Source organism: Columba livia, chromosome 2 (genome assembly GCF_036013475.1).
Source record: "Columba livia isolate bColLiv1 breed racing homer chromosome 2, bColLiv1.pat.W.v2, whole genome shotgun sequence".
Taxonomy (NCBI): domain Eukaryota; kingdom Metazoa; phylum Chordata; class Aves; order Columbiformes; family Columbidae; genus Columba; species Columba livia.
Window position 1 is genome coordinate 121,121,334 of NC_088603.1, and position 27,010 is coordinate 121,148,343.

Sequence of the window (27,010 nt, forward strand, 5' to 3'; positions counted from 1 at the left end):
AAGTATTTGAAATTGTTGACAACCTTCATTTGTTCAGGTGCACAAAGCCATTTTTGCGATTCTGATGAGCTATTGAAGGGAGGTTTGATGCAGTGTGGTACATCCAGGGCCCGGGCAGCCCATCTCCTCCTCAGCCTGGGCTTGTTTCTAGCAAAGTAGCTCACACTGGCCAAGACCAAGATCTGGCCTCTTCTTCATCCAGCTGCAGGCCTTTGGATCTCAGATAGCTTATGGGAATAATAAACATGCACTAAGCATACAATTAGAGCATTTTCCTGACTTAGATCTAGATGTCAGTACTGTTCTTCATCCTGCTTCCCCTTCATGCCTCCTGCATTGAATTGTGACAGATTTAAATTCTTTTCACAGTTGCTGCATCTTGCAAACTTACTCAAATGTAATTCCATATAGGTTTCAGACTGAGATAAAAGTTTAAAGAAAATCCTTTCAGAAGACGCATCATAAAAAGCAAATGAAACCTCAAATGCAAAACTTAAGAGTCAGCTTATAAAGATTTCGAAGACTCAGTTTCTTTCATTATAGGAAATGAAATTCTTGCACTCTTAAAGAAACTTTTCCTCATATTCAGATGGAACCTCCCATGCTTCAGTATGTGCCCGTTGCCCCTCATCCTATTGCTGGGCGTCACTGAACAGGAAGCACTGATAAGATCCCCACTCAGCCTTCTCTTCTCCAGGCTGAAGAGACCCAGCTCTCTGTCTCTCCTCATAAGAAAGATGCTCCAGACCCCTAATCATCTTTATAGCCCTCCACTGGACTCCCTCCAGTAATTCCTTGTCCTTCTTGAACTGGGGAGCCCAGAACTGGACACAATACTCCAGATGTGGCCTCACCAGTGCAGAGCTGAGGGGGAGAAGAACCTCCCTCAACCTGCTGGTCACACTTTCCCTAATGCACCCCAGGATACCATTGGCCTTCTTGGCCACAAGGTCAGCTCATGGTCAACCTGTTGTCAACCAGAACTTCCAGGTCCTTCTCTGCAATACTGCTTTCCAGCAGGTCAACCCCTAATCACAAACTCTCATCCCCTAAAAATCTCTCTTCATTGCAACAGTGGTCAAATTTTAGTCACACACAGTGAAAATTCCAATTTCCTGCCCCCCTCCCTTTTTTTTAAACTTGATGACAAAGTACCCAAAGCTTCCTCAGCAACTTGCATCACATGGGACTACTGATGAGATTAAGTCATGTTCTCTCATCTTTTTTTTTCACCCCATTCTAAAAGTGAACCACAGGAATATTAACTGCTTAGTGTTGCAAGTGCCTGGAGCCAGGCTCCTATATATATGCAACCAGACTGTTTTCAAATGCCAATCCAATTCCATCTTCGATTTATTGATGCTTACATCTGTTTTATTATCAGGAGATACAAAAAAAAAAAAAAAGAGAAAAAGAAAAGACTGATAGCCAACTTATTTGGCTAATATAAAGCAAATGTAACACATTTTAGAATTACACCAGACCCCTAACATTTACAAACATTTTCAATAACAAAAACACTCCATGAAACTCCATCAGTTACTGCACATTTGTTATTAAAAAACCCACCACTTGATCTCTGATCTACAGCCTTAACACTAACGTTATACAGCTTGACTATCTGAAGTGCAACAATTTTCATTAGAAGAGTTTGTTTTCTTTTCCTCAGATTTTTTAATGTAGTCCGTAACAAGAGGAAAGTACTGCCCCCCCCAAAACCCATACGTTTGGGTTTATGTACAATTTTAACACTATTTTGAGACTTAGTATATATTTTAGTACTGATACTCAACATTTACCAGGCTATTGCATTTTTACAGAGCACCAAGTCAAAGCCTTATTAATTTGTCTGGAGACATACATGGACTACTTGAGTTTCTTGGAAAGTAGCAACACTGATAACCCACTAAAAGAAGACAACAATTTTTCTAGACTAATTATAACATGAAATGAATATCCTTTAATAACATTCTTTATTATGAGAATAAATACATAAACACAATATATTAGCCACATTTCCTCATATACATTCAGAATATAACAGGACGCTAACAGGCATAATCATCAGAACTAGTTGAACAAACCAATTTTTACTAAGCCAACAACACTGAAGGAAAGCTGGAAAGTTTATGCACTAGCAGCAGGCAAAGAACATGTGATTTCAGTGTTTCCTTGGTATTAATTTAAAGACGAACATTCTGTAGTTATAAGCATGGACTGACAGAAGTGTTTAGCTCCGTGCAGTGGCTGTTTGAGGTTGTTCTGATTGCAACTGCTTTCCAAGGTATTCCCTGAAATAAAACAAAAAAAATTAGATTGAGAAACATTCTGGAGAGTGGGGAGCAGGATAGTAGTGGAAAGAGTGAAGCAGAGAAAGAAGAAAAAGCTTTAAGTTTAGAATTATTCTTTCAAATAACATCTAATAATATTCAATAGTCAACTGGAGCTGCTATGAGTGCCTAAGCTTTAGGTATCCATCATTTATCCCTCTGAAAATAAGGTAGGAACCCAACATCAACAAAACAGTCTGGAAAAAAGCCACAGGTAATTCTTAGAAGTCCTGGCAACTGCTACAGAACATCCACAAAGCCCACAGATTTTACTTGCTGAATATACCTATTAGAACTGTGGCAAAGTATTTAAAAGTATCTCTTCCCATAAACCAGCTGAATGAGCACAAGTAGCACCAATGGACATACTGGCAACTTAACCCATAGGCTACAAAACAGGCACTGACTGAAGTACTACATGTTCAAGTTCGAAGAAAGAAAATATATCCCAGCCAAGGCCACTGTATACCAACACTTTTTTAAAGTGTTATCACCTGTATTTTAAATTGCACCAAGTCACTTATATTATACCTGCCATCTCAATGCTGGAACAGCACCACCTTCCAATTCTTAGCATTAGCCTTGAGCAATAACATCTACATTCTATGGAAAAATACTGCACAATTCTTCTGAATGTTCCCATCTGTCACTGTCTCCTGTGAAAGCAGCTCAACACTTCACAGAACCACAAAGAAGCTGAAAGAGGTCTTTAATATCTACATTGTTGCTTGTTACAGAAAATAAACTTCAATAATTGTACCACTGTATCAGCTGAAAGAGATATTTCAGGACCTGTGAAACGTAGGTGTTCTTTTTCTATTGCTGATCATACACTTAGCAGCACAGGTTTTTTTCCACTACACAGGTTTTTCAACCTACACAGGTTAAACTCTGTAGTTCAGAGAAACAATGGTCAGAATGAAGTCTTTAAAAAAAAAAAAACAAACCCTTAAAAGCATGCACTATTGCTTTATTAAAAAAAAGCAAAACGTTCAGATCTTATTGCACATTTCAAAACCCAATTTTCAGCCTGTGTCCTGTTGAATATCTATTCCCTATGCATTAAAATTCCCATCACAGAATGAAATTTAGCATCAGAACTATCACCAAGCAGCACTTTTCTCAGTTTTAAAGTTAAGTACCTAGAACAGTAAAATTCCCATAATGTTAACTTCAAACTCCACTAGCAAAAAAAATAACACATAGTTTATATGCTGAGTCATACATTATGATTTAGCACCTTCCTTCACAGCTTTACCAGGTGTTGCTGCAGGATCGCAGTATTTTTATGCTTGGACTGCAGTCAATAGATAGGGCTCTTGATTATAACAGGTAGGTTACCACCCTTAAAGTAGAGACTACTGACAGCAAATAAGGAAATGAGCTGCTCTCTTGTGGTTTTTCAGGACTCAGAGTTGTACCACCAAAACAAACACATTTGGCAGCCATTCAAAAACACAGCCGGCAACTATGACAGGGCTTCCAAACTCACCAAACCTCCTTCTGTTCCTGCAGTGTTTTTTCTTTTTTGTTTGACGCCTATATACATGTACTTATTCTAGTATTTCTTCTGACATCCAGCCTTGAAAGCAACTGACGCTGCATACATGGCTCTGCTCACAGCATCGCAAGCTTGCAAAGTTATTTATTCTTACAGCACACATGAGTTATTTTGAATGTGAAATTCTTTTGCAATTACTTAGAAGTCAGAAAAAAAAAAATCCATTAAGCTAACAATCTGCAACAGTATAACTATTGCACAGCTTACACTGGTTCAGATACTTGCTCAAGGATTACTAAATCCGGCCACAGTGCAGCATATTCAGCAAAAATCTCTGAGAAGGCAGAGAGGTAGCGTATATTGTGGGTATTCAGTGCCTTAACAGAAATATTCAACTTTTGAGGACATACAGTAGATAGCACAGTATCTTGCCTACAAGCCCTTTTATTTTAGTTGTTCATTTGCAGATGTGACGTTTAAGTTCGGAGAAGGAAAAGCTCTTACCCCATCTCCTCATGCAGAATGAGTACCTGCAGTTCCTGCACTATGCTGCAAACCCAGGTGAAAACCCCACACTGTCCCTAGCCGATCACTTCTTTAAGCCACCACCAGGGGCTGCTGAAGTGCAAAAAAACTTGTCCCACCTGCTGTTACAAGTACCAGTTGATTTTCTATTTGGTTATCATTTCAAGTTGAGTGTCACTGGTTAACCTAGGACTAATTCTTGTGTGGTCTATGCCAGATGATGGAATGGATTGATAAGAGACTGACAGGAGGGATTTAGGCAGAGGTGAACTCCATGGAAATTTTTAAGGTACCTTGCAACAGTTCCGAGTAGCACGAACTTGGAATCAGCGCTAGAAACCACGCAACAAGGAACAAGGAGGAAATTTGTCCTCCAGCATTAATAACCACAATGTAAAGTTCATTGAGCAAAAGCCCAAGTACCTTAGAAGCTCAAATTTGCCAGTTTAGCTCTTTGGAACGAAAAGGTCTGCTTTGAGTGTTTTCCTCACACTGGTACAGAAAGGCCTTTACAAGGGTCAGTTTTAGTCCCTTTTGACTTTCTTCTACATATAACCATCCTTATTACAAAGCAGATCAGACCTGTGTAGACAAGCTTGCACTTGCAGTTAACTGTATTCAAACATGAAATAACTGACTCAGTATAAATTTCAAGAGTGTGAAACATTATCTCTGTACTGCAGAAAAGCATCAAAACATGCAGGCATAGCACATCACTTTGAAGTTACTCTCTGAATATTCCATTTTTCAGATCAACAAAACTTGAAATGCCTCATTCTCTCACTTCCTTGGTCATTCAGAGGTCTGATGGTGAGGCGTAAGTCATTTCCATTTGCAAATTAATATTTTCATTAATATTAGAATAACTGAGATTCCTTCCAGCCTGGAAATTTCCTCTTTTACAGGTCTAGTCTTTACACGCATGTCTTCTGAGGTATCCAAAGTGCTTTTTCCAATAAAAGGAAACAGAGGTCAATACATAAATTTGCTGCATGTCAAATGCTCATTACCATTTGTTGCTGCCTTCAGGTTACTTCAATTGGTTTTGTTGGCACGAGGTACTCTGACATCCTCAAGCTGAGATATACTTACGTGTTGTGGTAATTGCAACAAATGCCTGAAAGTAATTTTTCACTTTTAAGATGTGCTATGAGCTAACACAGAGAGACGCTCTGTGAAGTAAAAAGAAACAACTTGACTAAACCACGCAACTTGGTTTGAAAGTTGGTTTATACTTAATCAGAAGATTTAGCTGCCACAACGAACAGTAAGCAAAATGCCCTCAACACTGAAGAGCTTTAAGCTTGCACAGAATATTTTAAAATGACTGACATAAAATGTTTAACTGAATTTTCCTACCAAGAAATAAAGTCTTTGAAGTAACACTAATTAGAAATGAAACTATCAAAAAGTTACTTCTTTGGTGACATACTTTTTCATCGTAGCACACAAAAATGAACAATAGAGGTTAAACCACTGCCATTTGACTTTACATTTGTATGATTAAATAGCAAACGTGATCCATCTCTGCACATCTCAGCTGGACTGGATATTGTAACAACATCCACCTCTTGTTTCTGACCTTTGGGGCCCAACTCCCAACAGCACTGTTGCTGACAGAGCAAGAAAAAAGTAATAAATTGCACTTACTACACAAATCATGAGCAAACGTCCTTGGGCCTAACCCAGCTAGAAAACTAGCAACTGGTGGAAATAAATGCACTATGTTCTAGATGACCAGTAAGGTCATAAGTTACACATTAAATACAGAACATCTAGAATACACCTAGCTCTTATTTTAGTGAAGTAATAGAAGGCTAGAACTAACCCCTTTAGAATGAAGCCACAAGATCATAGGTTCACAAATCTTAAAGACAGAAGATTATTCTCGCTGCTCAAATTTGGGCATTGAAGTAGTTCTGCAATGCCCTGAAAAAGAATCTGCTTCTCTGTTGTTTATAGAGGGACTTGGGCTTTTAACTGTATGTGCTTTGAGTCACATCGTCCCATCCCTGCTTCATCTGTACAGATTAATATGTGTTTCTTTAAAGTGACATATGTAGGTGCTGTCAGTTTATAACTTCATTATTTTACGCTTTTGAAGTCTGCATCATTAAAAACATTGCTCTGACCAGCATTAGGTTGCCAAAACCAGTTTTTAATACTAAAATGGTCAAGTTGGGTATTGCCTCTGAATGCCAGCAAAGACAAGGAATAAGGAGATGATGTTTCTCACACATAGTTAAAGCACAAACTGAACAGAACACACAAAAAAATCCACATCATCATTGCCATACCAAACTCTCTCATCTGCCAACAACAGGTTTTTATCATCAGCATGGGGTGCCACGACTAACACAATTAGTTCCATTGAGATTAAGACACATGATAATTGCCATTTAAAGACATTAAGTGATGCTAAAGATACCTCTGCTCCCTGCTTCATCAAGTGCATCGTCATTTAACATGCAAATATAACTGGAATATTTCACCTCAACTTATCTCATCTGAAAAGCTGACAGCAGTTACTGCTTTCGCAAACTCAGTTTCACCATTAAACAGAACCCCGACAGCCCAATTTCCTCCCATTTATCCCCAACTTAAAAACCCCTAAGGAAAAGCCCGTTGAGTAGCCTGCAATGAACTACTCAAATTACTTACGAGTTAATTGTCTCCAAGTTCAGTTATCAGCAGACTAATGACAGAGCTGCATTTCAAGCAGAATTCCACTTCAGCTGCCCCACGACACTCCCTCACTTTAAGTACCACAAGTTTTCCGGAGCCTCAGCCTGGCACAGCAAACCCTTATTTTCTCACCCTTCTCTCCATCAGCCTGCAGATGTAGGAAGAGCCTGGCTACCTCTGTCATGGGTGTCATAGATAATAATGAAGAGTTATTCCACACCAACTATATTAAAGGAAAAAAATTGTATTGAATGAAATAACTGGAATTCCAAAGCACATGGAACCAAGGAGAAAAATGATTGTTGCTTCCCTGGCTCTGAAGAGCAAGGTAAGCAAAACCCTGAAGTTGCTGAATAATCAATTCGTTTTATGAGAAAGCAAAGCTAAATAAGCAGGCACTTGAACTGCACTGTGCAGCAGCCAGGGGACTCTGCTTTCTCTTCTCCCCACACAAACTATGAAACAAGAGTTCCTGAAATCAAAAGCCAGATCTATACAAAAAGAGATGCAGCTTCCCACATACAAACTGTGTGTCATTTCATTAGCTCAAGCTACCCAATGTCCATTCCAAAGGGAACTCCACTTTGGCAAACATGAGCCAAGGACAATGTGTCCCAGAAGCTTGTACCAATAAGAATTAAACAAGAGTATATTCTCTATAGAAATGACAACATGAATCTGAAGATGGCACTAACTTAAATGGATCCCTTTTATTGACACCTCTGAAGATCTGGAACCAGATGTAACTGCAATCTCTCTCAATCTCAAGTCTAAAGGTTCACAAAATGTGCAAAGCAGGCAGAGAAATGTTTGTGCCATTAAAAACAAGACAAATTAGATGACTGGCGTGATGTTTTTTGAAAATAGCATTCTTAAGATGAATACATGAAAAAGCCAGGTTAGGCATCCAGGAGAACTTTTACTAGCCATGAGGTTTACGTTGCAGAAAGACCAGAGTTTTATATTTTTATTACTAGATTTTCATCAAAACACATACAAAATAAGGATGCATTCCCCACTTGCAAAAGCAAAATTCAGTAACTAATCCTTCCACACTATGATCTCTATTTAGCTGGTTTATAAAACTCAGAATGCTTCAAATACATCAAAACAGCACTGTGATAAAAAAAACACACATCACCAAACTGAAAAGCAGAGTGGAGCACAATATACAATACTACCTCAAAATTAGGTTGCACATAACCACACATTTAGTTTCCATCTCCACACACTCAGAAATTCCACATTATTTACTAAAATCCTCCTCAGAGGTAGAGAATGTTAAATCTGGATTTGTCCTAGTAGGTTATTTAAATGTGTAAGTTTTTCCTCTGCTCCCACAAGTGAGGGAAGAAGCAGGATAAAAATAGTATTATAACATGCACAAGAGTTAAAACCCATATTCTTCAGAAGAAAAGGGGGAAAACTAGCTTTGTTTTACAGAAGATACACTGCAGGGAGAGGGGACAACAGCCTGTCTTCTACTTAAAGAACACGGAAGAATGTATTTGATAGACCCTTGTTGCCCTATGACTTTCACACTATTAGAATCATCACTGCTCAACCTTTTTAAAAGATCACATTCTGTCAAAAAAATAACATTTTGATGTACTTCCAAATACCAAGCTTTTCAGACATAAAGGGTTGTTTTAAGTTCAAAATTAAATTAATTGTTTGTATCTCAACGTCTATGTCCCAATGTACTCAGATGTACTGATAGATTTTATGTTTCTCTAAGGCAATGCCAAATTGGAAATATTAACTCATAATTAATAATCAGATTAAGAACTCCTAATTAGTATCTCCCTGCTTTATGCTTACCATACCTAATTAGTTTGGCAAGTTATACAAAGTTGTTACATGAACACTGAAGTTTTTCAGAACTTCAGCCCTTCAGTGTCTCACTATAAAAGTTCCGTGCTCTGCAGGAAAGGCAGCATCATCCGCCAGCAACCTCTGTGGCAGAACATGCCAGGACTTCAGGATTTTTGGAGTTTTTTTAGAGGAATAGTTAGAGAACTAGTTAAGAAACAACAAAAGAAACAACTCATTTCAAATGCCAATCTCAGTAATTAATGAAAGAGACGCCAGCTACTGACTTTCAACTTCATCTAATCAAACAGCCCACAAGCTTCTGCTGCTCCAGGAGCTGAAGAAAAATTGTACTTACACCCTTTAAAAAGGCAACAGAAAAATAACAGTGTAGAGTAGGGGAAAGTACTAGAGCAAAGAACAACAGTGAAAAGAATGGTCAGGCATGGAATTTGCAAAGCATCTGCCAATTAAGCACTTGAAACAGCAACTCTTACAACTACACCAGGCTGCTGATTCTTTCAGCAGAAATTAAGTAAACTTGCTAAAATACCTACACACATCCTCAATATTTTGAAGACTTCAGCCTAAATAACTTCAAAGATATCTTTCGAGTGAATTACTTGTGCGACATTCAATCATGTAAGGTGATGCTACTCAACTCAACTGCAACCAAACTATAAAAAAAACACACATAAAAATGTTATTCACCCCTTAAAGAAATCTACTGTCTTGAATCATCTCTCCACGGCCCAATATTTCTTACTATTAGTAATATGTTAAATAATCTTCACATACCAGTTGTGAACCATCAGCTTCTGCACAGCCAGTAGCGCATTATAACGAACTTGTTGGTCTTCATGATGCATGTGGTTCATCACCAGCTGTTTACCACCAAGTTGTTCAATCACTCTGAAAGAGAAGAGTGGAACAGTTTTTTTGACATGACTTCAGCTTTTGGGTAGCTATCTATCCATCCACTTCATGTTCAAGGCATTAAGAGGTTAAGACACATAATATTTATTTTATTAGAAGTATTTATTTCCTTACATGTAAGTCTTATTTGATATGTTGCATATGCAGATCCCTCATACTACCAATTTTTTTTTTATAACAATTAACAACATCTGAAAATTTTTGTACCAGACTCCTCTGTTTGTTACCCACTACTTATTTGCATAAATTTTGAAATAAACAACAATCAAGGAAGGACAACATTTCAGAAAGCATTACTTACTTTACTTAGCTTGCTAAAGAACTCAACAGTGGCTTGAGATGGTTGGCAGGGTATAGAGCTATCTATTATTATTTAGGAGGAGGTAGTGCCCTCCCCTCCATAAACTGATGATAATCAGGTCACTCAATTTTTTGCAAGAACAAAGCCCCAGTACAGTCCAGCACTGCCTAATCCAGAAAAAAATGCTTGTAATCACACCAACACCTATTACACCAGCCACCTGGTACTCATCATAGTGCCTTTTGCCATTCAAACCGTACTAGAGCCTCAACTATTCTTGTACAAGATGCAGAACTGGCTGCTAACTTACCATTTCCCTACATGCAACATTTTAGTCTGTCATAAAGAAAGTCTGGAGACAATTTGCAAGGAATATATAAACTGATCACTCACTGACTTGCATATGGCTTTTTACATCAGTTCTCTCACAGGTCACTGAGTAGTTAAAAATGTAATATCCTGTGAAGAGGATATCATTTGCATTATTATGCTTAACTCAAAGCTCTCCTGCCATTCTGAGCTTGCATTAGCTGTCTGCTTTTATTACTGTTCTTTTCATGGCCAAATTAATGCATTTCTGCTACATAACACACGATTTTGTAAACTGCAGAACAGTATAAAGACATAGCGCAGAGATTAAAAAGAATTTCTCATTTCATTTTATAAATCAGACAAAACCATTCTGGAGACCACAGGGAATATTATTTCCCAACAGTATTAAAACATTTAAGGATGTTTCATACAAAAGGAATGCATTCAGGAAAGTTCAATTGTTTTAAGCTAGAAAATCCTTGCCAAGAATTCAAGTTACTAATAATGTAACAGATTCAAAAAAACCTTTATGCCTGCCTTAGGCTGCCTCACATTTTTAATCATGAGTTAAATATAAATCCACTGCACACAAAGACAAGACTATGAAACACAAACAATTTTTTCCTCATTACAGGACTGACTCAAAACACTGAATTTTCAGGAACCAAAAAGAGGTAAAAAAAGGCATTAAACTCCAAAGCTTCCTTACATTAGGAGCACACAAGAATCAAAATGAGAAGTTAAAATCCTATCATCACAAATGGAAATGGAATGTTTCAGATGACAGTACATCACTGAAATTACGTCTGAGAATATGAAGACTCAACGAACAGCGTTACCATTCCTGCATAACAGTGCCCACAGGTACAAATGACTTCCAGCTGTACGTTTCAGACCAAAAGGCAAGAAACTGTGAGGAAGATTCCCCATGAACTCCATTCCTTCAAGTTCCAAACCAGCTCAAAACACTATTTTTAGTTCTGTTTTCCCTCTCCTCAATTTCTGCTTACTTTACAGCAGTAATAGAGCTCAGTGGGCCAGTTAAAATACATGCACATCTTCTGCAGGTACTGTACCCTGTAACAGTGCACTAAGCCAAGATAGTGGCAAATCAAATAAATTTCTGGATGCTGAAAAGCCAGATGTTAACATGACACACTTAAAGGGAGAAAGAGGAAACAAAATGAAGACAAATGAGAGCAGTTTAGACTGTTATAGCAGAAAATATTAATATAAAATCAACACTACATATCTGAAGCAGACCAAGGTGAAAAAGGGAATGCAATTAAACTGTTTCTGAATCATGAGCTAAGGAATAGTTCCCAGTGTCAATCTCTCACACATGCAAAACAAAACACATGTTCATGGCATTCAGGTGACTGAAAGTATTGATGTTATATAGCAGTAACCCTTGGACAACATGGGAGCTGTACTGGAGCCTGATGTTCGGTTTTCATTTATTTTCAGTGACTATTTCTGCTGTTATATGGCCAGAAAATACATGTTGGTGAGCCTCAATAGAAGCCCACAGTGCTATTGCCTTAAGAATTTGGTCCAAAATGTACAATTTTAAAGGTAAGTTAGAATTAGTTAAGCTGACAGTACTAGAGAACAGCCAAACAAAAATGCAGTATTTAGTTAAACAAACGTCTTTTGTCAGACAAAGGGAAAGATTAGCCAGAACTATAACTTTAGGCCTCTGCTTTGAACAGCAGGTAAGCTCAAGAAGTTTTAGGTTCTGCAGCCTTTGAAGGCTGAAGGACAATCCAGTTAAGAGTTGAGGATAAACACTTAAACAAAAATATTTGAGACATTTGAATTCTTTTATTCCTCTAAACCAACAAATGGCATCCATTCTCAAAGTGAGCCATACAATGAGTGAGAAATGCCAACCAGGCGTGGGAGCAGTAAACAGCTATATATCAAAAAACAACCTGGTAAGAAACGGACTATTACAGAGAGACTGACACACAGTCCTTAAGTATTTCAAGCTTTTAGTCCTAAAATTGTCCAAGTCATATTAAGAATACCCTGGTTTACAAAGGTAATTCTTTAAAAGAAAAAGATTGCAGCCTTTTAGTTCGTCCATTGGAACATAAAGCTAAACAAGCCAAGTCCATAAGCAGAAATCAGCTAAAGTATTAGAATTTGACATAAGAATGTGGGTTAGAATATTATCCAGGACAAGTGTAATTTGCTGATGACCACTCCTTCAGAAGGCTGGCGCACTTGTGATTAGGTTTAACACCCTGGGAGCTGAGTGGAGTTACGGTCCCACCAGCAGTACCTTTTCTCAGCTACAGACAGAGACACAGGTCCTGTTTATCCACTCATCCAGCTTCAGAGCTTTGGTCCAGCAACTGCATGGCCGTACCAGCCCAAGCATATGCCACACTTGAGCAGACGTGCGCAAACTGTGTAAAGATTATGGCAAATGCCTAACAAAATAATTTCAGACAAAGAGCAGCTCAAAGCAGGAGCAGCAAGCGTGAAGCCGTTCAGTTTTGGCGCTTGCAGGCAGCAGTACGAGTTGCCATCTCATCGGAGGATATCTTGCCTCCCCTCCAAACACCAGTTGTCACAAATCTCTTTTGGAAGACACAAGAGCTAATCAACAAACACACAGCATTGCTCAGTACAAGCAGTACACACAGAACGCCTCTGACCTTTCACAGTGGGCCTGGAAAACAGTTTGTTTGTTCCAGTAATCCAAAAATATATTCAGTTCAAATCGCTTACAAGACTACAAGGGTTGTGATTCTTTCTAAAGTGAACAAATCTTTCCAGTATATATACAGCACGAAGCTTCAGTCTGTCGCTGATGATTCTACTACTGTCAAGACAGCAGCCTGCACAAGAAGTGTTCACAAAATTCCCAACAAGCCTAGAGGACCATTCTCATCATTAAAGCTTATGCAGAAACCAGAAACAGATCACTGCTTTGCTACCAAAATTAAGTCACATATCCCTATGGGTGACTAATGAGCACAATTTCTACAAAAACCAAAGGCCTCTTCATGCTCCAGTGGTCTCTTTACCTCAGAGATGCAATTATTCAAACAAACATCTTTGCTCTGAGGTTTTTAAAACAAAACAAAGCAAGAAAATACAGCAATGTCTGTCTGTATATTTTGACAGGAACTCAGGTTTACAATAAACATTAACATTTTCACCAAAATGTCTATTTGTGTAGCTAAAAGAAAACATGCTAAAATAGAAGGGTGATAACTCAATCTGTGTTAACATCACTGAAACTGCTATAGCAGCTGTTTGTAAGAAAATCTTGCCTCTGTAGTCTTTAGTGACAAAATAGACTTAAACATTGCTGAAATAGGCCATCCCTACTGTAAGTCAAATTATAGTCCAATAATTATAACAGAGGATGGAAAATTATATGATAATTAAATTCTTGGTAGCTCTCCTAGTCTCATCTGGTGCATGTCTTCTGCTTTAGTGTAAACAACTTATTCAAGACTTCTTCAGACGGAGGTTCCCTTCACTGTTAAGAGATACTGAAATGCATTCAGTCAAAAATAGAGTTCGTATTTTTTCACCTGATCTGGGTTTGTTTTTCCATCTTCCCAGTGAACTGAACTTTAGCATAACTTGCAACCCCTATGTAGCGTATTTTAATACAAATAAGCAAAAAGGCCACAGGCAAAGTATACACTCTGGCTAGTCTCTTGAATAACAGCATATTGGCATTTTTCTTACCGTTTCCCACGGGGATAGTGTCGTACATATTCTCCCACATCATGAGCAGCTACAGCAAGCACTTGTGGGTCATCCGAAACCTCCAGAAGTTTTGTCAGGATTCTGGGAAAGGATTTGAAAAAAAAATCAAGTTCCAGGTTTAGGCCATGGGTCTTTCTGTTTGTTCGGGGTTTTCTTTGTTGGTTTTCTGGTTGGTTGGTTTGTTTGTTTTTAAATCAGATAACTTGAAATAACAAAGCCTGCAAGTATAAAAATGCTTCACAAGCCACGTAAATAGCAAAGCTAGAACAGAACTTTTTCCAAACATGCAGTTGCACTTAAAACAATGGAGATTCCACCCTAATTAACAGAATTATTAAAAGGAATCACTACAATGAGTTTAGTGAGCTGCATCTACAAATAACTATGTTTTTAAAATGTCGTCTTTTTTTTTTTTTTAAACACATTGGCTTCAAGACCAACAAATTCGTGATCAGGATAAGCGGTAGTAACCAAATATATAAATATTTATAGACTTGGACAGGGGTGGGACACAAACACAAAGCCTACACAAGGCCAATAGATGCTTCTGTTATAAAACAGATCCCTGCCATGCTTGGATGCTGTTCCCAGCTCCTGCACTCAGGATCCCGGACTATAGACACAGAAAGCAGTAAGGTCATGTTGCCCGTGACACAGCAAGGGGCCGTGATAAGCCTGCTCTCTACCAGCTGTTCCTCAGCTCTGTTTCTCCCCTTACCTTCCAACAGTAGCCTTGCTCAAGGCGCAACAAAAGGGGCAGAATTTTATGCCCAACACTGTTACATGGGGTCATTTAAAAATCAAAAAGGCACTGTAGCAGTTGAGAACAAAGCAGAACATCAAGTTCTTTGGTCTGTGCAATTGTGAAGTTCTCTCTGTTCAAGACCATCAACTTAATCTCAGAAACATCACTCATCCACTCAACTGTTGCAGTCTTAAAAGCAGTTCTGCCCTAACTCAAAGACTGGGATTATGAAAGCTATACCTTGTCATTGGCTCCTGTTTCATATATTAGTTATTTTGTTAGCATGAACAGAAATACAGGTCTGTAAGAATAAGAAAATAACTTCTCAACTCTTAACACTGTCTGCATTTTTTAATTAAGTTAAATCAGTGTTAGTGGAAAACAGCTACCAGGAACACTGTTGTTTAGCCAGCAATGAAGGGGTGAGGAGAAAAAAATGACAAGTATGAAAGTTAGGCACTAATAATAAGTTTAAAAGGTTAACCATAGAGATCACTCAAAAATTAGATTCATCTTTATTTAGGGAGATGACAAATGTGCTCTAATCACAGAAAGTTAGTAACAAGTTGAAATAGGTAGGTTAAAAATTCCACCTGGAATTAAAAAGTAACATTCTGGTAAAATTAAATTACCACAGCCATTGCCTCCCTTGAGGCCAGAAAGATGAAACACTTTTCATCTAAAAAGATGTCATTATAGGGACAAGAAGTAGGTGCAGAAACTTGAACCATAACTCTAATCAGAAGACACTGAAGATCCATACAATATTGTTGAATAAGTCCAGCATCACTTGCTTAAAAAGTCAATAAGGGCAGACGGCAGGGAAAAAAGCAAATTCAACAGTAAGCTTAAGTATATTACAGTCAGAAAACAAGTAATAAGCTGGCAGAAAAAGGAAAATAAAATTGTAGTTTGTTGTTTGTGGGGGTTAAGGGGGTTTTGTTTGTTTGCCGCTGTTTTGGTTTTTATTGTTTTAAATAAACTTTTGTAGATCGGTGTCTTTGTGGCAGCACAAGCACAATAAATTTACCTAATGGTCCCAAAACCAGGAGAAATGAACATAGCAAGACATTGTAATTGCTACAGGAAATACTAAGCCTCAACATCAACTTCATGCTGCAGTTGGCAGCATCTAAAACTAAGTGTATAATGCTACATACTTAGCTATATGCCCTCAGGGAGAAATTTATCAGACTGGTTTTGGTGAGGTTTCAGGGCAGACTGAAATGCACATAAAACTCAGGCTCAGCTTGCTCTTGCCATGCCTTCCAACATGCTCCACTCGACCTCCTGATTTCTGTCAGGTCTGGCACATATTAGCAAATACTGAACAGGAAGAACACCACATATTATCAGTTAATCACAATGCAGTTAAGTAACTAAGAGCTCCTACAAGCTATTTAAGACCCAGCCATCTTTTGAGTACATACTTTCAGAAGCCAGTAAGTCCTTGACTCCAAAAGGAAAGATGAGCTTCAGCTGCACTTCAGCTAACAACCTAATTAACACCAAACACAGTCCCAAGACAAAACAGACAGACTGCAACATAGTGCAGCAACTTGGATTTTCTGTGGAACAGTACCACAACTTTCAACCCCCAAGTATTAAGAAAGGAGTTCATTACTTGGATCAACACCACAACACAAAACTAAGACTAAGGTATGGTATAAACATTTTAAATTACAACAATTAGTATAGCTGTTTTTCAAGTGAAAGCATTAAAAGGGTCAACTGCACAAATTTTCATGCAAGTTAAGCTAGAGATATTCCCTCTCTCATCATCAATACATTTTGACCAGTAAGAGCAAATAAACAATTCTGCTTTTAAACAAAATAGACCATACGTGAGCAAGGATCATACATTCTAAAAATAGAAAGATGTTCTGACTTGTTTTCATTCTAAACATTACTTTGTGTTGAATTGCAAAACCTGTATTAGTTACAGGTTCAGTTAAACACAGAAAATATTGAAGAATTATATTATTCAAGACTTGAAAACTTACTTGAGTAGTTCATAATTCTTCTCATTTAGTCTTACAGCATTCTCCCGCCAAAACTTCTCAGACTTGTGTACAGGACTCCACTCCAGCCTTCCTGACTTGAGCTCAGAACTATATTCATCGAAGGAACTGCAATACCACAATTTTAAATTAAATACTTGCTGAGCTCCTATGAGCAGAGTTTGAATAACATGCCCAAGCCTGTCCATGTCCCTAGAATGACAAAACTGGAGCACAGCTTGCTATGACACATTTGGAAGTGGGCTCCCCGTAGAGCATGAGAACTGTTCTTTGTCTCACAGTTCAATGCTTTAAAAATAGGGAAAGGCATGAAAGGCAAGAGAAAAATATTTTTTCAAACATACCCCTCCATCCACCCCAAAACACAATTCCTGAAAGGGGAAAAAAAAAAAAAAAAAAAAAAAAAAAAAAAAAAAAAAAAGAGGAAAAACCCATGACACACAACCATGGCATATGGGAATTGGCCATTTTGCCTGTTTTCTAGGTTTATAGTTCCCCAACCAAGAATCACAGTCCTTGCCTTTATTCCAATTAAAACTTTGACATGAACTACAACATGCAGTTCAATTTACACACAAGAGCAAGAACTTTGAAAACTCTACCAAAAACTTGAGTTAATCTGGACAGCAAAACATATTCTATCAGGTAGTCTTGATCTCTAGGCTGGAGCTTCTATAACCTCCTTCTGAAGTCCTTCACCAGTTCATCAGTTCTGTAGATCACATATCCAAAGTGATGATTTATTTTCTATTCAGCTTGTAAATATTCACTTAGAACAGAAACCTTGTATATACAAACAGCATCTTTGTACATTTTACCTTATCAGCTATCATCTACGTATCATAATTCTGTATATTATTTACCCTTAGGAAAAAAAAAGGTTTTACCAGTGCTTGCATAATGTAATTTTTTAAAAGTTTACACTGCAAAGCATACCTAAGGTCTTGCACACTCTCACCAAGCTTGTCCAGTAGAAATTTGATATCTTCACTTATGTCTTCATCATCATATTTCTGCTGATCCAAATTCTCTAGCTGCTTTAAAACTTTACACTGAATCATGGCAAGAGCATATTCTTGGCGAGTTTCTCTCTCAGTAGATTTCTCTAACAAATTCTAGGGAAATAAAATTTTTTTTATTTTGTTTGTTTTCACAACATGCTATTTTGAAACCAAGCGGTATTGCTAAGGAACTCTGACTGGCACTTTTTAGTTTAGTAAGTGACAGAACTAACCACTTCCTGAAATAGCCTCTCCAAAGTACGAGCCTACCACACAGTGGCTGCTTTACACTTATATTTAGTAGCATAAATTGCCTAGGACTGGCCTTACTACACAGGAGTATTCATACCTGTCATCACAGCAGATGAAGAAGAACTTAAAAAAAAGTGGTCCTGTCTTGCAAAGTAGAAGTAATGCAGCCATATGTGCTGAAAAGCACAAACATCACTGCATACAAGTTTAGGTCACTTAAATATTTTTACTCTTGGATAGTATGCTGCCTTCAATATTAGAAAGTATTAATTAACCTGCTTTGATAATTTTCCACATCAAATCATGCTGTCTGCAAAGACTATTCAAAGAAAAATGGCTGGCTTATATCCCAAATCCCTGAGTCTCTGCCACAAACAACTACTTTTACCTGGGACTATCATTTTAGCTTTCTGTGCAGCAATAGGATAAACCACAGAAGTTTTTAAAACAATAAAACAAAAAAAAAATCTAAAATCATCTTCCCAACTCAAGAGTTACTATCTGGATTAGATCAGCTTCTTTTGAACTTGGGAGTCTTCCAGCTAGAGATTTTTATTCAAACAGAAGCTTGCTGGTAAGGCTGGAAATACAAGCACGGAATGTAACAGTCAAGTTCCAATGTCACTTGTTCATTACATTTCTAGTCAATTTAACCAATTTTAAATTATGTCATTCAATCAGAACTAGCCACCTGACCTTTTTCATAAACTGAAAACATGAATTCCATATAAAAGACAAGAGTCCTTAATAGAACATGTGTTCATATAAATAAGCCTTAGCATCTATCAGAAATAAGCAATGAAACCACATAGAAGGAATTTTACTGCATCACTCTCATTCATGTTAAAGAACCACTTAAGGTTCCTAATATATCAGACTTCACATTAGTTAGTAAGGCGAACACTGCAAATTGAAGTTACAACTTGCATATGGAAAATAAGTCATATTACTGCTTTTTAATACAATTGACTTTAATGTGAAAAAAAAGCATTTCTATTTCAGTAAGAGAACTGAGAAGAAAAAGGTAATTTACAGAAAATAATACTAAATTACTTGGACTTAAAAGTGCTAATGAGAACAAAAGAACAAATAATGAATCTTACAGGACAAAATTCAACAAGTTCAAAGAGTGGGTAGATAAAGTTTCCAAAGAACTCACAGTTAAGAGAACTACAGGCAGACATGGAAGCTGATACAATTACCTATCTGACACCATAGTGAGATATTCATGATTTTTATAGTGAAATTGAAAGGATATGTTCGGAAAATACAAACAGGAACACATGACTAACTAGAATGGATCACTCAGTGATACAGAACTCCTAAGGTACAAAATGAGTTAAAGTAAGAACAAGACATGAAGAACAATAAAAAGTATGAAAAAATTAGTAAAACCTTTTAGTAGGTAAGGAGAGAAAGTAATTGATTGAAAGTAGACAGAAGTACCCAATATCTGTTGCTTTATAGAAAAAAAATTACATTACAATTACACACTCCAGGCAACAAACTTGTCAAAGAGGTGAAACAGGTCAAATTAGGAGATACTGGGTAGCAGAGAAGATGTAATGCAAGCTGTCAAGACTGATTGCATACCTTCAGTAATGCACAAGCAGCAGTGATGACTTAGGGAATCATCAAGCCTGGTCCTTTATGCATTTCACCTATTATTATTTTTTTCCATAAACTGTGGCCTCTCACAGAGAGAGAGGGCTGTTTTGCCTCTGTTACCTATTTTAGTTTTGCTTCAGAACTCACAGCTCCAATGTTCAATTTCCAATCTCTTATTTCCTGGCTGCCAGTTTATAACCTCATTTTCATGCCAACACTAGTCTTTAATGTTGGAGAAAGAATGTAGCTAAATTAATTTCCCCAAAGCCTGTAATAGAACCATCTTATTCTTTCTTAACCTTTATTAAAAGAACTCAGCTTCATTTTTTTCTCCTCTTGAAAAACACACTAAATCTAAGAACTAGCAATTATTTCTCCTACTTTTTATGACTTCATAATTGGAAGAAGTTGAATATAAACTGCTGAGCTTCTCAACCTCTCTTTTTGTCTCTAAGCTGTACGTCCCTGCTTAATCTTAAGATCCTAAAGAACACTTGAACGCCTACAGGGGTCTATGCAGCAAGAAGAGCCCCTACTAAATACCTCATGCACTGACCTCCTTCAACAGGATAAACAGCATATTCTTATGATCTGCCTTATCCAGAAACTTTTCAAAGTAGCAGATGCTTTTGGCTACAGAGACCATGTAAGTCACAGAGCAAGGGCCATTGCGCAGGTCATTATCGTTCAACAATACGTCAATAAGCAACAAGCCCCTTCTCCCCACCTTAAGTTAGTTGTAACACCTCCTACTAGAACACAATTAGTACCCAGGAAAACAAATAGTGAACAGGGACAATCAGCACCTGTGAACACAAATCTGTGCTTCCACAATGAAAACATCAAGCCTCTGTGCTCAGTTATTCCAAACTATCTCAAGCAGGACCAGTGATGTATGGGTAACAGGAACACAGTAATGCAACTGATAACACTTATACAGATATCCCTGTTCATCTTGACAGAGCCATCAAGAAAACATTTTGGAAAATACTCCAAAACAGTAGATAAAAATAATTTAAAAGTCAGTCAGTTGGACAAACAGATAAATGTATAAAATATTTTTTTTTAATTAAAGTAAAATGTATCTGCTATTAGTAACCCTGGTGTTGCACACTAGTACCAGAAGAAAAAAGGAATCTTTAACTAAAGAAGGGAAATCATTAGTGCCCATGTTAACAGGTTTTTTTAGTCAACCTTATTTTAGGAATACATCGAACAGCAGACACCTATTACCTGTAATAGCACATCTATTACATGTAGCAAAATTCAGCTCAAAAAAAGAGAGGGAGAACTAAGCTTTCAATCCAGGATACTGATAAGATCTAGCAGAAACAGCTGTGCATCAGCAACATTTGAGATGTACTCACGGAAAGAAGCACAGCGCAATTTTCACCAACAGAGACTTACCCGAAATGCTGCAAGGATGATTCTAGTTACTTTCTCTTTGACAGATTCCTGAAGAATATCCGACAGCACTGGAACAATATTGTACCGACGGAGATATTCACACATTTGAGGGCTAAATGCCAGCAGCCACACACAGAAAATCATCTGATACTGGAGCTGGAAGCCGCATTTGTTGCTCAAGACCCCCATGATACTGAAAAATTACGATAGCATACATTTGATTTTTAAATAATGAACGCATAGATTGTACTGCTCCACCCCAAAACATTAAAAGAAATGGTTAACGGGAACTTATTGGAAAGAGCTGCTGAGCATGAGTATACAACACACACTTCTCAGTATCCTGCACCAGTATTTATGACTGTACAAACAGAAAGCCATCTTTTAAAGGCATAGTTATTTCCTCCTTAGCTGTACAGCTGCGAAGAAACTTTTCCCGTGTGAACCGATGTGGTACAGTACCAATCTTCGGGTTCATCTACTCTTTTTTACTGACATGTTTATAGCATTATCTGTCATTCTAGGAGAAACAGAGAAACACACAGCTGCTCCTTCAGAGTTAAGAAAGGAAGGAGTAAACAGACAGAACAAATTCTACACAAATTGACCTTGTTTCTTATTGTATCTCTCCATAGGAGTGTCCAAAATGAGCTGAAATAATCATTATTTAATGAGTTCTCAGAAAGTAGCTTATAACACATCACAGATATTCAAAGCACTGCTAGACAAGAAATAATATCACAAGAAGATAATATATCCAAGAAGAAATCATGCAGAAGCTTTCTTAAGCTGAAGTTGTGAAAATGTAATAAACAATTTAGAAGTCCATCCAAAATGCTAACCCAATTTAAAAAACAAACAAACAAAAAAAATCACAACCCACACTCTACCACCAAACTACCTTCAAGATCACTGTTATCAAAATTAAGACAAAAATAAAACTTGTTGAAACACGGGCTAACTGTAATGCTTTAATAGTTTGTTTAACAGTTTCCTTGGTGAAACAGATCGTTTCAATAGTGTCATCTTGACACACGTGAACATATTTTGAATTTTCACTTCACTGGCAACTTTGATTTTTCTCCATTTCAGGGTACAGGGGTATTTTGCCTTGAAGTGCAAATTGTATAGTCACCATTCCCAATAGAGACACACTGAGCAGAAAAGTTACAAACAGGAATTTTTTAAATAAGACGAGTGGCAACATCGTAGCCTCATGCAGAGCTATTTATGAAGAGAATCTGGATAAAAGAGAGACCTACCTGAAGCCATACATGGAAAAGAAAAAAATCAGCTTAGCTCTAGAACATCTCTCCTTTCACTAATATTTTTAGACTGAACAACTTCAAACCAAAATACGAGGATCATTAGCACAAACTCATTTTGTTAGTCCTTGTTCTTTTAAATAAAAAGCAGAGAATCTTCAACTAACTACAAATGGCTGTATTCCGCTTCAGATATTTGTTTAAGCTGTTCTTCAAGAAGAGTAAAGCAGCATTAAAGCATCAGCATTGGTACCTATATCTGAAAGTTTGTCTGTTTGACTGTATTATTGTTGGAAAACAAATAGGTTTGTCACTCAAAAAGAGCAGCTGTCTTTTGCAAAAGAGCTCTATTCGAAAAGAGGTCACTAGGGAACGTGCTACTGTAAGTGCAAGTGTATCCATATAAATTGAAATAAATGCTCACCAATTTACTCCATCTGCTTCTACCCACGCAAAGCGATATTCATTGACCCTGAGCATCAGCTGCAGACATCCAGCAACACACTGTACATACTGGGAACTCTGGTGAAAAGAACAACACATGACTTCTTACAAGAGTTAGGTACTAAGTGCTGAAGCTCTGTTTTCCAAACTAGGCTCTTTACTGGCATACTTGAACACACATTTCTTCAGCAGCACTCCTGAGTTAAACAGGCTTACTCTTATAATGCTTCACATCCCACTATTAAAAAAAAAAATCTCAAATGAAAGTGTGGGAAGCAAAATATAAATGGAAAATAGTTTTGAATAGGAAAGAAGTGTTATGCAAGTGATACCACTTTAAATTACCAGAACAGATTTTTATAGCCCATTTAAACATGCCTTCTTTCAGCATCTATGAATGAAGGCTGTCTTCTCTTTGATTATACTGCCAGAGCCCTTTCATCCACAGAGTCAATTGCTATTCCATTCCAAAATTGGGGAAATAAATCAGCAAACTGATTACCAAGCTTGAAGAAGTTTGCTAGAGGTCATTGTAGAAAAAAGCATCTTGAGCTCAGGTTCTTCCCACTTCCATTCTCCAACTCAAAAAAGCAGTGGTATGATTACAATTGTATATTTTCCTATGCATTTGCCACACAGTAAATACCATGCTTCTCATAGGGAGATGTATATTTATACAAAAAAAATCTAAAAACAAGTATGTAAAATCATCCTCCAAGTTTAACTTTGCATTTTAATTTTCTTTTCATTAAAAGCCCAGCACAGTATACTGTGCTAAGAACAGAATACAGTGACTAAAACTTTCCCATCAGTAAAGTGCTGAGAGATGCAACACCGACTTCTGTTTTCATTCAGACTCCTATATGAACAGCCACAAATAAAGAATAATTAAAAAGCTTTTCTTCTATAGAAGCATGTATTTACTGTGCAGTAACAAATAAGATGGGCTGCAGTTCAAAAACAGGTTTGGATCAACCCACTGTCCCTCCACCTACAGCAATAGAAAGATCCCAAGGATCCCAAGGTACAACAGAAAATGCATTTTTTTTTTCCTCTCTTCTTGCTCAGCTTCTGGCATTATCTTCACTAATACTCAGATATGCTGCTGATAAAATATTGTCGTTTTGTTTTTCCTATAAACCTAAGTGTCTTGAAAGTCTCATGATAGATCACTTACACAATACAGGGGCAAGCTATTCAAACATTTAATGGGGGAAAGAAGTTAGGCAATCCATATAAAGAGGAAAAATAAAAGGAGACAATCAACAAAACTTAAAGATTAATTCATTCTGCGTTTCTCATCAGAGATTAAGACCTTTATGTAAAGACCGAGTCTAACATCCAGGCCCAAATCGTTGTACAGAACCTTCAGTTCCCTGGGTAGGTATTCACTCTCAAACACAATGCAAATAAAACAGCTACAAACAGACAGCCCTCTCACCCCAAATAATGTATTAATTCATCTGCATCACCACCTGTGTACTAATGAACTTGGAGTTTTTAAAGAGCCTGTCATAAAAGCATTCTTGCAACACTATTATAATTGAAATTCCATAACAGATCCCAGTCCTAATTGCCTGTGTAAAATTTTACAACTGTATCTCTAATTTACCCTGAAATAAATTAATCAGGACCTGCTTGGAAATCTTGCACAAGCTAGATCTGAAATCAGAACAGTAACAAAGTCAAGACAACACTTACCAATGTAATTACCCTAGAACATATTTGCACTATAAGATCTGCTGCTTTGGGACCCTGCAGTGCTAGAGTGGATCCATACAGTGCCACAGTACAATAAATACAAATTTCTAAGCAAGTTAGATGATCTCACAGCTCCATGACAAGCAGTGCTGCATGCTGTAGAACTATTATTTTTAAGGTTATTTGCCCAAGGGCTGCCAGCCTAACAGAAACAGTATGGCACACAGAACCGAACATGAAATACTGAAATGCATCAACTCCTACACTTAGGCCATAATTTTATCGCCTGTCCATGGTCATGCATTACAGTCTTTTATCTTTTCTATTTTGAACCCCAGTCAGGTGGTAACTTAAGAGGCTTTTCTCTACAGGAAGCTAATGCATTAAAGCAAGAACTACATTTGGAAGAAAAACTCCAGATTCCTATTTAAGTCTTCTGAAAAACTATGAACACTTTGAGGTCGCAAAAAGAACAAAAGACCAAACTGAATGCTACTTTACATTCAAACTCTACAATAAACTGCCTCATTGTGCCACAACAAAACAGAAAATCCAGTTATGATAACTTGCATTTGCTATACTGCCCCAGTTCGTCTCCAAGCTCAACAGCCATTATAGCTACATAAAATAAGATATAAATAAACACTGATGAAAAAAGGACAATCCAACAATCTATTTTGCCCTGAATTCAAGCTATTCAAATATTAAAAGCTTACAGCTTTGAAAGCACTCTTGTAATTTCATGCTACAGAGGTTGAGGGGTAATATTTGCTTTATATGTCTGACGTGCCCTAAGTTGTGCACGTCACAAGAGCCAAAAGCTTCTGATTCTCAGGTTTCTTCTACAAGTCAGATAGTTCAGTGCTAAACAGATAATATTGTTCGAATATTAATTGCATGTATTTTTTTAAGTGTGTTAACAAGTAGAACACTAGCTACATCTACAGTTTTCACAACCAAAACCAACGTGTAAAATACATACTTCCACTGCCAGCATTTTCTGTGAAATCGGTGTTTTAAAAATACTTTTGTTTCTTGATGCCATCACCTGGCACTCTGTTGTCGTACAGTTCTGATTCTGAGAACTTTCTGTTACTGACACCAGAACAGGTCTGCGTCTTAATCGAAGGAACAGATATCATCTGCCCAAAATAGCAAATTGACAGATTTCAAAGATATACTCACATCACTTGTGGAGACTGCTCCTGTTTCCACAGAAGTCCCTGTACCACGTAGTTTCTAGCGAAAAAATAAAAGTTTAAAATCAGAGCTGGTCTTCAACCTTACAGAGCAGTTGTTAGCCCACTTCTTTCAATTTGCCAACCTCTCTAGTCAGAAAAAGAAAATAGTAAGAATCTATTCAATACTTTTTCTGCTCAATATATCATAATAATGCACCATATCTATTTCCCCACACACACACACCATGATGTCTAGAAGAATATGCTCGGAGCTGATTCTGGTATATCAAGACTTAGTTTTTTATTATTATTCATATTTTTAAGTGCAATTTTACTCAATACTTTTATCCATCTTCATCTTAGAATTGGAAAACCATTCTCTTGAATCTTTCTGAAGGCAATTCCAATTTTAAGACGCTTCTCTGAGAGGAAAAACAAATATCTTTTTTTAACAAACCCAGTTTGGAAAACTATGAAAAATATACCGTTACTAAAACTACTGAATGCTTCTCTGCTCTCCAGAATCCACTTCTGCTACAACACTACCTTAGAGAATGACAAATCACTGGGTTTTGATAAAGATTGAAGGGAAAATCTCCAAAAATTAATACAAAGGAGAAAAATTTATCTTTGATGGTCAAGCCAGCAGTAACCCATTTATATTGAGCTAATGCCATAAAAATACTGTCCAAATACATCAAGATTTACTTAATTTCAAGAAGCTGACTAAAAATAAAAGCTTTGTACTACAGTAAACTGGAAAAAGACTTCGATATTCACTTCCTGCTACCATGGGATTTTTCTTTCCAGCAAAGAGTTCTGAGAAACAAAATAGGGAGACAAAAACTCTTCATGTTTTCACAGAATCACAGAACATTAGGGACTGGAAGGGACCTCAAAAGATCCTCTAGTCCAATCCCCCTGCCGGAGCAGGAACACCTAGATGAGGTTACACAGGGATGTGTCCAGGCGGGTTTTGAATGTCTCCCGAGTAGGAGACTCCACAACAACAGGCTGCTCCCTGGGCAGCCTGTTCCAGTGTTCTGTCACCCTCACTGAGAAGAAGTTTCTTCTCATATTAAAGTGGAACCTCTTGTGTTCCAGTTTGAACCCATTACCCCTTGTCCTACTGTTGGTTGTCACCAAGAAGAGCCTGGCTCCATCCTCATGACCCTCACCCTTTATATATTTGTAAATATTAATAAAGTCACCCCTCAGTCTCCTCCAAGCTAAAGAGACACAGCTCCC

The 27,010-nt window shown here is 37.4% G+C and overlaps 1 protein-coding gene across 1 annotated transcript in view; it reads right to left on the bottom strand.

Annotated features, from left to right (window-relative positions):
• Positions 1 to 1,956: 1,956 nt before the first annotated feature.
• Positions 1,957 to 27,010, bottom strand: part of ATP6V1H (ATPase H+ transporting V1 subunit H) — a 43,718-nt gene continuing 18,664 nt past the window's right edge. Inside the window, exons 7-14 of the mRNA XM_065053540.1 lie at positions 25,767 to 25,820; positions 22,861 to 22,958; positions 21,172 to 21,364; positions 17,840 to 18,018; positions 16,886 to 17,011; positions 14,117 to 14,218; positions 9,652 to 9,765; positions 1,957 to 2,291 (exon numbers count right to left, since the gene is read on the bottom strand). Of these exons, the coding sequence (XP_064909612.1) occupies positions 2,231 to 2,291; positions 9,652 to 9,765; positions 14,117 to 14,218; positions 16,886 to 17,011; positions 17,840 to 18,018; positions 21,172 to 21,364; positions 22,861 to 22,958; positions 25,767 to 25,820 (927 nt within the window). The 3' untranslated portion in view covers positions 1,957 to 2,230. The remainder of the gene's footprint in view (positions 2,292 to 9,651; positions 9,766 to 14,116; positions 14,219 to 16,885; positions 17,012 to 17,839; positions 18,019 to 21,171; positions 21,365 to 22,860; positions 22,959 to 25,766; positions 25,821 to 27,010) is intronic.